The sequence below is a fragment of the Lipotes vexillifer genome, unplaced genomic scaffold (genome assembly GCF_000442215.2).
Source record: "Lipotes vexillifer unplaced genomic scaffold, Lipotes_vexillifer_v1.1 scaffold1106, whole genome shotgun sequence".
Lineage (NCBI taxonomy): Eukaryota > Metazoa > Chordata > Mammalia > Artiodactyla > Lipotidae > Lipotes > Lipotes vexillifer.
The window spans coordinates 165,154-174,959 of NW_006776601.1; the positions used below are offsets into that span (position 1 = coordinate 165,154).

Consider the following 9,806-nt stretch of genomic DNA (forward strand, 5'->3'; position numbering starts at 1 on the left):
TTTAGAAGTGTTTCAACCATTTTACTTCATTGAATTCTCACAGTAACCTCATGAAATAAAGTAGGTAAGGCAAGGAATAATCAGCTTTGTTTGGAAACCAGAAGTACATTTGTAAACCTTAGGTTAGAAGTGTTGCCTTTCCTGGAAATCCAGGCAACCTTATCAGCTGCTGAGTCCCATATATATGGGCTTGAAACCCTGAGGGAACCTTTTCCTCCAAACACCTGCTGACTTTTTGCCAGCCTGGGCTCAGCCAACGAGCTCCAGAAGGCAGCTGATTGGGAAGTTAGCTGCAAAGTGGCAAAATCTGCAGAGGACAAGCACTGACTCACCACATTCTTTAGAGGGGCCAGGCTGCTGCTTCTTCCTTTTCTTTAGTGTTAGAAAGAACACCATCCCACACACAACGACCAATGTTACAAGTAGAGCTGCAATCCAGAGGATGTGGTCTGGGACAGGGGGGCTTGGCACAGGTGGCTTTGCATCTAAAAATGAACCCAAGTTTTCAATCAGCCAGGAAGGTTGATTATAAAAGCTTTATAATTGCTGCTCTTCTCTTTATTTACATGCCAGCATCTCCTCAGGGCTCTACTGCCAGAGCAGCCTGAAATACACATGATTTGGGCCATAGAAAATCCCAGTCTCAGGGCCTCGGCAGCTGACTGAGAACCAAGCCAGTGACTCTGACCAAGTGCCTGGACTGAGCTGCCTTGCCTTCCCTTCCCAGAGACTGGGATGACAATGACCATGATCTAGAAGAGGGTCACGTTGGCCCTTGGTTCTGGAATCTGGGTAATGTACCTGTACTGAGGCTCTGAAGGTACAGTCATCTGGGCAGCATCCAGCTTCCTCAGCCCCCTATGTGGTCAGACCCCAAGATTTTTTTTTTTTTTTTTTTTTTTTTTTTGCAGTACACGGGTCTCTCATTGTTGTGGCCTCTCCCGTTGCGGAGCACAGGCTCCAGACGCGCAGGCTCAGCGGCCATGGCTTACAGGCCCAGCCGCTCTGCGGCATGTGGGATCCTCCCGGACCGGGACACGAACCCGTGTCCCCTGCATCGGCAGGCGGACTTTCAACCACTGCGCCACCAGGGAAGCCCTGGGCCCCAAGTTTTGAAGCTTCTCTTATAGTAATTCCTCCATCCACTATCATCTCTAAATCAGGCTCCAGACACCTCTCACCCGGACAAACGTAGCAGCTTCTTTACAGGCCCCCATCTCCAGCTTTGTTTGTTCTTTCCCCTGATGTCTAGGTGGACTTCCTCAAGCATGGCTTTCAGCCTCTCCCTCCTACTGGAAAACTTTTTTTTTTTTTTTTCTTGCGTTATGCGGGCCTCTCACTGTTGTGGCCTCTCCCATTTGCGGAGCACAGGCTCCGGACGCGCAGGCTCAGCGGCCACGGCTCACGGGCCCAGCCGCTCCGCGGCATGCGGGATCCTCCCGAAACGGGGCACGAACCCGCGTCTCCTGCATCGGCAGGCGGACCCTCAAGCACTGCGCCACCAGGGAAGCCCTGGAAAACTTTTGATATGTCTTCGTGCCCTGAGGATCAGGGTCAGAATCAGCTCCTGGGAAGTCAGGACTTACTTCCTTGCACAAGGACTCCTAAACTTACAGGAAGTTAAAAAACAGGCTTTGGGCAGAAAAATTAGGACTGAGTGGCCCATTTTATAGACATTTATGGGAAGAGGTCTGGTGGTTAATCTCAAATTACAGGAGAATAGGACCCGCTGACCTCCCATTAGTTTAGGGGCATTTTGTGGACCCATGCCCTGTTTCTGGGACCTTAAGAAAAGGAATTGTTGGTACTGCAGGCCACATTCAACACTTCTTGAGTCTATCCCAGTTTAATCTCACTTGAACCTGTTTGGCATCCCAGTAAAGGAGGGTAATACTTGTTAACATGGTGGCTGCTACCTTTTGGGTTTTTTTTTTTTTTTTTTTTTTTTTTTTTTTTTTTTTTGCGGTATGTGGGCCTCTCACTGTTGTGGCCTCTCCCTCTCCGGACACGCAGGCTCAGCGGCCATTGCCCACGGGCCCAGCCGCTCCGCGGCATGTGGGACCCTCCCGGACCAGGGCACGAACCCGTGTCCCCTGCATGGGCAGGCAGACCCTCAACCACTGCGCCACCAGGGAAGCCCGTGGCTGCTACCTTTTGATACCCAAAAAGATTCCTTGACACAGAACCTAACCTATATCTTATCTAGCCATAGAATAGGGACACAGAGAGGCAAGCCCCATCTTCCTGAGGCAGCTAGAGCTGAAACATTTCTGAAGATGGCGGCAGCTAGGAAGGTTTTGGCAGCAGCTGAGAAACGGCAGAAAGGTGAGCCACGATGAGGCTCTAGTGGTGGCGAGGCTCTGTTCCTGTGGGAGTCATGGCAGAAAGCCCCAGGGTGTGTCATGTGTGGTGATGTTGGCAGTGCCAAGAAGGTGCTAAATTTCAGGACAGCATGGGAGAGGCTACTATCAGGCCAAGAGAGGCTACAGTGGAAGCAACCAGGACAGACAGGGTGACCTCGCCAGTTACTGAACTGTCAAGAGTCAGAGGTGTCTGATCAGAAGGAAATCAGCACCTGCACAGGGGACTGGCCCACTGGTACAGCTAAGCTGGCTGGTGGGGACTGGCCCCAGGGGCTGTCCATAAGAATGCATCAAGAGGCCAAGTTATGTTTGAACAGTGAAACACCAGGAGAGGGGAGGCATTAAAGCCAGAGGACGGAGCAAGGAGCTGGATGGATGCCTTAGGAGGGGGCAAACCAAGGGGCCAGAGTTGGAGGAGGGGCCAAGGCAAACAGAAGGCAGATGGGTGGGGGGAGGGGTCAGGATCAGAACAAGCAGTGTTGAAGGCAGTGTGGGTACAGAGTGCCTTTATTGCAGGAGAGACTCTTGCAATTACTGCTCCTCAAAAGTGGGGTCTCAAATATGGATGTATTCTAGGGCAAAGCCAGGAATTTAAAATGGCAGGCTCCTATTAGTGTACACGGCTTAGTTTCAACCCTTTCCCAGTGGGACTGGCCCCCATCTACACTGTCAACATGCCACAAGCATTTCTGCTTCTGTGTATTTCCTTGACACATGTGTACTGATGGCCACCATTGCCTGTGCCCATGGCAGATACTGCTAACAGGTTGTGGCCCCCTCACCTCCCAAGCCTGAATGCTGTTTCAGAATTTTTCAGAAGCTACCACAAGTTTGAGTACCTGTCATCTCTTTACCACACTTATTAAGCCCAGTTATTTCTGTTATGGTAATATAAGGTCCCATGTCCTTTAGGAAGCCTTCACTGACCCTCAAGGAACTTGCCTATCTCTGAATGCCTATAAATCTTATTATCAGTCACTCTTGTTTTTAAATTTAGTTGTATATTTCCATGGGATATAATTTAGATTCTAATTCAGTCCTTTTACAATCCAGTTTACCATGTGTGTCCATCGTGGAGTTCTGATTCTGTTAGAAGGGCAGAGAGCGTGTCTTATACCTTTTGGTTTTCTCCCCTGAAACCAACAATGTCTAGAATGGTTTTGTACTCATAACAAGTGCTGTATGTATATATGAGTGTGTGTGTGTGTGTGTGTGTGTGTGTGTGTGTTTTAATGAGTGGAAGAATTTTAGCCTGGAGAAAGCCTGCATCTTCTAACCTAAGCTTCAGAATCTTCTATCTAAAGGCAGCCCAGAAGACTGGGCCAGTGTCAAGGCTAAGAACGTGCTTCCTCAAGAGCGGCATAGGTTCATAGCCTCTTGGACCTTGTAGACCCTCAGATGAAACAGGAGCCCTCTGTCTGGGTCTTTCCTAACAGTATGAAAATGGCCCAGTTGGAGGTTTCCTGGCAAGCAGGGGACACTGGATGATCTGCCTTACCCATCTGTGTATAATACCTGACAAAAGAAACTGTCAGGCTTACCTATATTGCAAGGTGGCGAGAAAAGCAGTGTCTTCGTTGGCTCAAGTTGCAAGACACAGAAGATGCTCACGTTTGTTTCAGGAGGGATGGAAAAAGACATGCTGATAGAAATGTTGTACAGTTCTGTGATATTATTTTGAGATTTCTTCATGACAGTGTCATACTCAGTAGTTGAATTCTTAGTTTTTAGCAATATATACATCCTCTGAGGTTCTGGGTAACCTTGTGTAGATGAGCAGGTCAAATTTATGATGTTAGAATTTTCTGTTTGATTAGGAATTAGATTTATTTCTGGTTGACTGAAGTTAGCTGAAAGCAGAATAGAGATACAAAAAAAAAAAACCAAAAAGAAATCAGTTTAAATTTAGATGTATCTAGACGGGAACAACAAATAACTAGGTATCCTGGGAACTCACTGGGGGCACACCTGGCAGGCCTCAGGGTGTCTAAATTGTGGGCCTCAGCCCACGGTGAGAGCCACATAATGATCCCACATTTATTTTTCAGGAATGGAATTGGGGCCACCATGCTTACTTCCCGCTTACCCCAGTCAAGGAGGTGCTCTCTGAGCAACAGGAGGGCTAGCTCCTTCTGCCAGCCAAATCCCTTGCTCTTCTTCTGTAGTCAGTAGGTACTGTGCAGGTTCTACATACTAATTTATAATTTAGTATATTGTTTCTAAAACTTCAGTGATTCGCATGATATTGTTACAAGTTTTGCTATACCCACCTATTCCTTAAGCACTCTGCTTGTACGTGATGTGGCTGGTAGAAGGTAGATTGCCATGGTGTTACCTACTTTAAACCTCATTAACAATAATTAATCTGGACCTAGTAATCCCACACCTGGGTACCTACTCTAGAGAAATGAAAACTTAGGTTTACACAAAAAATTTGTACATGAATTTTTACAGCAAATCTATCCATAATAGCCCCAAACTGAAAACAACCCAATGTCTTTCCATGGGTTGAGTGGATAAACAAAATGCTACTTAGTAATAAGAAGGAACAGCTTTTTGATACATGCAACAACTTGGATGACTCTCAAAGGCGTTACGTTAAATAAAAGAAGCTGGTCGTAAAAGGTTACATACTGTATGACCTCATTTATGTGACATTCACACAAAGATAAGACTATAAGTTGCAAAACAGGGGTTATGGGTCTAGAGAGGGTATGACTATAAGGGCATAGCACGGGGAAATTTTTTTAGGGTGCTGAAAATGATTTGTACCCTGTTTATATTGTGGTCATATAAACCTATACATAAGTTCATATTAATAGAACTGTACACCAAAATAAAAATAATTTTACTGTATTTTAATTTTAAAAAATCTGTAGTGACATTTAGGTTTTTCAAGGCCTGGAAAAACAAGGGAGCTGGTTTGTCAGCTTTTGGATTGTGTGCCTTGGGTTATTTCCCTCCTGTCTACTGGGCTTATGGTTGGGCAGCAAACAAGTCATAAGCAACCTCCAGGAGGCTGAAGGGAAATCCCAAATCAGCCAGCTGTCACCCTTGGTAGGAGCTCCAGGCAAAGATTTAGTGCATGAGAACTCTTGAACTGAAGGAGAAAATGAATGTAAAAGAGATTTGAGACCTATATGGTTCATATAAACTTAAGGGCCAAATCACCCATGGTTTTCACTTAGCCACATTACCTTGGTTTAGTTAGCTCTATCTGGTCCCCAAAGCAGATTCTTACAGATCATTCAGAAGTAAACTATAAAAAGTACGAAGGACTTTTAGCTCCCTCCTCCCAAGCCCTGCACTCCCTTCAAACGGGCTTCCCAGAATTGGCTGTCCTCTGCCCGTCTCGAGGCGGCCCTCTCCCCCACCTATTGCAGTCTCATCTGAGAAGGCCCCGGATCTGAACGCGCCATTGGCTACGTACCCAGCACTGACAGGTCAGAGCTCATCTGGTGGATGGGAACCAGTCCTTGGGGTCCTTTATAATGGATGAAACATTGATACGAGCCCTTGTCCTTGATCTGAACGTTGTGGAGTCGCAGTGTCCAACTGTCCTGGTCAAAGCTCGTGCGGCCTATATACTTGGGATGAACATTGTGAGGATTCTCTTGGCCTCTGTACAGCTCATAGAGAACCAACTTATTCTGGTCCTGCCAAAATATCACCAGCTCATCCAGGCTTCGGTTTCGAGAGTTTGGAAAGTGGCATGGCAGGTCTCCAGTCTCATTGAAAAATGCCTGACTTTCCAAGGAAGCAGCACCTAAAAGAAGGAAAGGTGGAAAGTGGGGAAAGAGACACGAAAGGGAAGAAAGAAAGAAAGAAAAAAAAAACCCAGAAACTCCATTTCTCTTTATATAATACCCAGATGCTATCTTATCAGTAATGATCTTGAAGAAGCAGATATTAAACTCTGGAACTGTGCATACACATTGGCATGTGCAGAAAGGAAGGGGCTTTTGTCCTCACTCTACTGATAACTAACTGGGTGGCCTTGTGCAAACTGCAACTCCTATGAGGCTCAGTTTCCTTATCTGTTTAATGAAGGGGTGGACTAAATGTTCTAAGGTTCTTTCCAGTACTATGGTTCTGTGAATTTAAATCCCAGAACAGAGAAAATCAGCAAAGTTAGACAACTCATTCACCCATTGGTTACTTCCCTATAATCTGAACATTGATTCTCTTCACTGTAGCTGTTACAGGCTCCATTACTTCTTCACCATGACCAGAAGCTCCCTTCTCCCCTCCCTATCCCCTTATTCCTTGGCCTGCTGTGGTGAAAAGAGTTCCGATATCCCTCCTTTCATTATGCCTCGGTAGCTGGGGATCACAGTGACTAATATCTTTGAAATTCAAATAGTTCCCTTTATAGACTTTCCCTCATGACTGCTGCTCCCATGGCCAGCTCTCCCAAGGGTAAAAACAGTTTGGAAATGACACAAATGGTCAACCAAGGCCTCTATTCTGTGACCTCTCTAAGCTCTTTCAGAGATCAGAAAGAGAACTGGGCAGATTTGATGGTTGTTTTGGGATTGTGGTGGTCGAAGACCATTTAAGGTACATGAATGAAATGCTGGAAATGAATCATAAATGGGAAGGTGAGGATGTACTTTTGGAGTACTGGGGAATCCCCAGGTACCACAGACTTGCTCTCCCCAGGACGCATTGCTTTTGGAAATGTTTTCAACCCCTGGAGAATGTGCTGGGAGAGTTCAGAGAAATGCTTTCATCCCTGAGGGCATATTGGGGTTTGTGGAGGGATTTGGGTCTCCTCACTCCTTAAATGTGATTGATTATAGGGTTTCTGTAGGACCTATTCTGGATCACAGAATTACTTGAGACCCGGCCGAGAAATTAAGTAGTGGTGAGTGAGAAGTGCAGGGTTAGGGGAGAAATGCTGTTTCTTAGTTAATATGAAGTTAGACGCCACCTTGGGGAGGGAGTTAGGATGGGTTCTAAGTAAAGCTTCATCATTCCAGACTTCAGTAAAGGGATGTTGACATTAAGGAGGAAAGGAGAAGCAGGTTGGTGAGGGAGATGAGAGGAGTTATCTGAGGCGTTCTTTGAGGGGTGGTAGGAGAAATTAAATTGATCTGATCAATAGGGTTCTCTTCTAAGAGGGAGGGGAAGAGTAATAACAGTGACATGCACTTGGTGAAGTTGAACTGTGTGCAGAGTGGCCCAGTGAGAACCATAATCAAGGGGGTGGGTGCCTGGGGTGGTCTTGAACTCTATGGGAAGGGACTCCAGGCATCAGTGAGAGTCGGCACAAGTTTGAATCACTGCCTATTGCATTACACTCACTAGAAGCCTGTGAAGCTCTTGAAAGCAGAAAGCACAGTCTGTACAAGATGCATTTCCATATTGGAGGGAGGTGGGAAAATCTACCTGGGTACCTGGAACAGTGAAAGGGGGACCTAAAGAAGTCTTACTGTTTTCAGTAACTACTTATCAGGCACTCCTGGGGGTGCTGCTACTCCTCTGCTAAACTCTGAATGATAATGTAAGGGTGTCACCTACTGTAAAAGCTTCTAGCAACTATCTCTGGGGAAACTCACGCTGGTTTTATCACTAACTTGCCATATAGATTGATATTGAGCAGATGACCTGGTGGGGAAACCAAACACATAGCTGAAAATTCTGCCAGTTAACAGTCACCATTATGTTATTATTCAGCAGTGCCTCTGGCCTGGAAATGACTTTGCCTTTGGCTTCTTCTGTCTTCCTGACTTAAGGTTGCTTTTCTACAGAGCCTCACAGGGCCTCTTCTCCTGCCCACCCATTCTCTCCACTCACAGAGGGGTCCAAGACCCAGGCTCCCTCTCCCAAAGATTATACGGAATTTTTCTTCCACCCATGTAACTTCTCCCCTCTCACCTGCCAACCGAAAGTGTGGTCTGTGCTCTAAAGGCATCAGCATCCCCAAGGGGATGCAGAATCCCTGGCCCCACTCCAGACCGTCTGAGTCAGAATCTGCATTTTTAGCAGACCTCCAGTTTGAGGAGCTGCAATAGAGTATTTCTATCTCTGCCTCCAGAGTGGAACAGAGAGATGACGGAACAAGAAAAATTTGTTTCCATCCATCCTTCCCCAAACCCTCTCTTCACCCTGGGGTGGAAATCACTCTGAAGTCCATTCTGAGTGGAACTGAAAGTATTTCACAACTTACTCCATAGTTCCTCGCCAACCACTGGCTTCCATGACATCACTTAGAGCTATGCATGCTAATTGCCTCTCTGATGATATGGGAAAATTTAGCTCAAAGTCTGTTTTTTCTAAGTGGCTTCAGGCCTCCCCTCTTATGACCCCAAACCTTAGGCCACCCAGCTATGGGACTTGCTGGGCTCCACTGGAGGGTAAGCATTGAGATTCTCTCTCTTTCCTAGCACTTGAGTCATAGAAATGGTCTGGGTCTAGTTATAACTGGTTGCTATGGTGATGTTAGGAGCTAGGCACTCAAGAATCCATCTAGACACCTCCCTAATCAGCTGGAGACATTTCTTTCAAAGGATACTTGAGGACGTCATCAGCAAGAAACTGTTTGGCTGTCAGACAAAAACTACAGTCTTCTAACTTTGTGAGGTCCCTGACCCCACCTGGGACTTCAGTCTTCCCCAGCTACTACCCTGCATGCCTGTCTTATGTATTCTAGGGTCATATCCCTCTCATATTACTATGCTTATCTGTACTCATGAATTTCCCTTCTTTTACTAAACTTCCTCCAAAGCTTTACTAGGCCCTATGGAAGCCTCACTGCATTGTAATAAACTCCTCTATGTCTTCAACCTCTTCATCAAATGTTTCCCCCAGGGTTGTGCTTTCATTGAAATCTGGCCCAACCCAAAGAACGTCACATGCCTCCAGCCGCTACTTGTTTTATCACACATCAGAGGGACCTTGAGCAACACTCTTCCCCTTTTGAGGTGTTCTCCCTCACTGCTGTTAGCTACTAATCATTTGTCACTACTTCCTTGCTCACTGAAGACTTTTGGCATTAGATGCAAGGTCTTTCTTTCCAATCAGTTATTCCTATCAAATTGGGTGACTTTGGCATGGATGAGTTTACCAACACCCTTGCCTCAAAGTTCTTTGATCTTTCCCACTTCAAAGATCTTCATCCACAGGCTATTTCAGCAGCCCCTTTCCCATGACATAATCTTAAACCTTATCACCAAGAACACCTCTGCCCCTAGAATCTTAAACCTCAATGTACCAATCTCTGTCCACAAGATATTTTCCACCAAGATTTGCTCTTGATTCTATACCTACATCTGTTCTTCAACTTTATTAAGACCTCAGCTCTGTCCAGTCTAGACCCTATAATGCAGTGCTTTCCGAAAGCACTCTCTTAATAGGTAGCTAGTATGATTGAGAAACTGAATTTTCATCTTATTTAATTTTAACTAATTTAAATTTTTTTTTTTTTTTTTTTTTTTTTTT

The 9,806-nt window shown here is 45.7% G+C and overlaps 1 protein-coding gene across 2 annotated transcripts in view; it reads right to left on the bottom strand.

The window, feature by feature from the left end:
• The window catches only part of CD86 (CD86 molecule), a 27,306-nt gene that overhangs the window by 9,929 nt on the left and 7,571 nt on the right, over positions 1 to 9,806 (bottom strand). Inside the window, exons 2-4 of one of the 2 annotated variants that reach the window (XM_007450495.1) lie at positions 5,794 to 6,129; positions 3,905 to 4,213; positions 333 to 485 (exon numbers count right to left, since the gene is read on the bottom strand). In XM_007450495.1, the coding sequence (XP_007450557.1) occupies positions 333 to 485; positions 3,905 to 4,213; positions 5,794 to 6,129 (798 nt within the window). The remainder of the gene's footprint in view (positions 1 to 332; positions 486 to 3,904; positions 4,214 to 5,793; positions 6,130 to 9,806) is intronic. The other variant, XM_007450496.1, reaches the window with a different exon arrangement.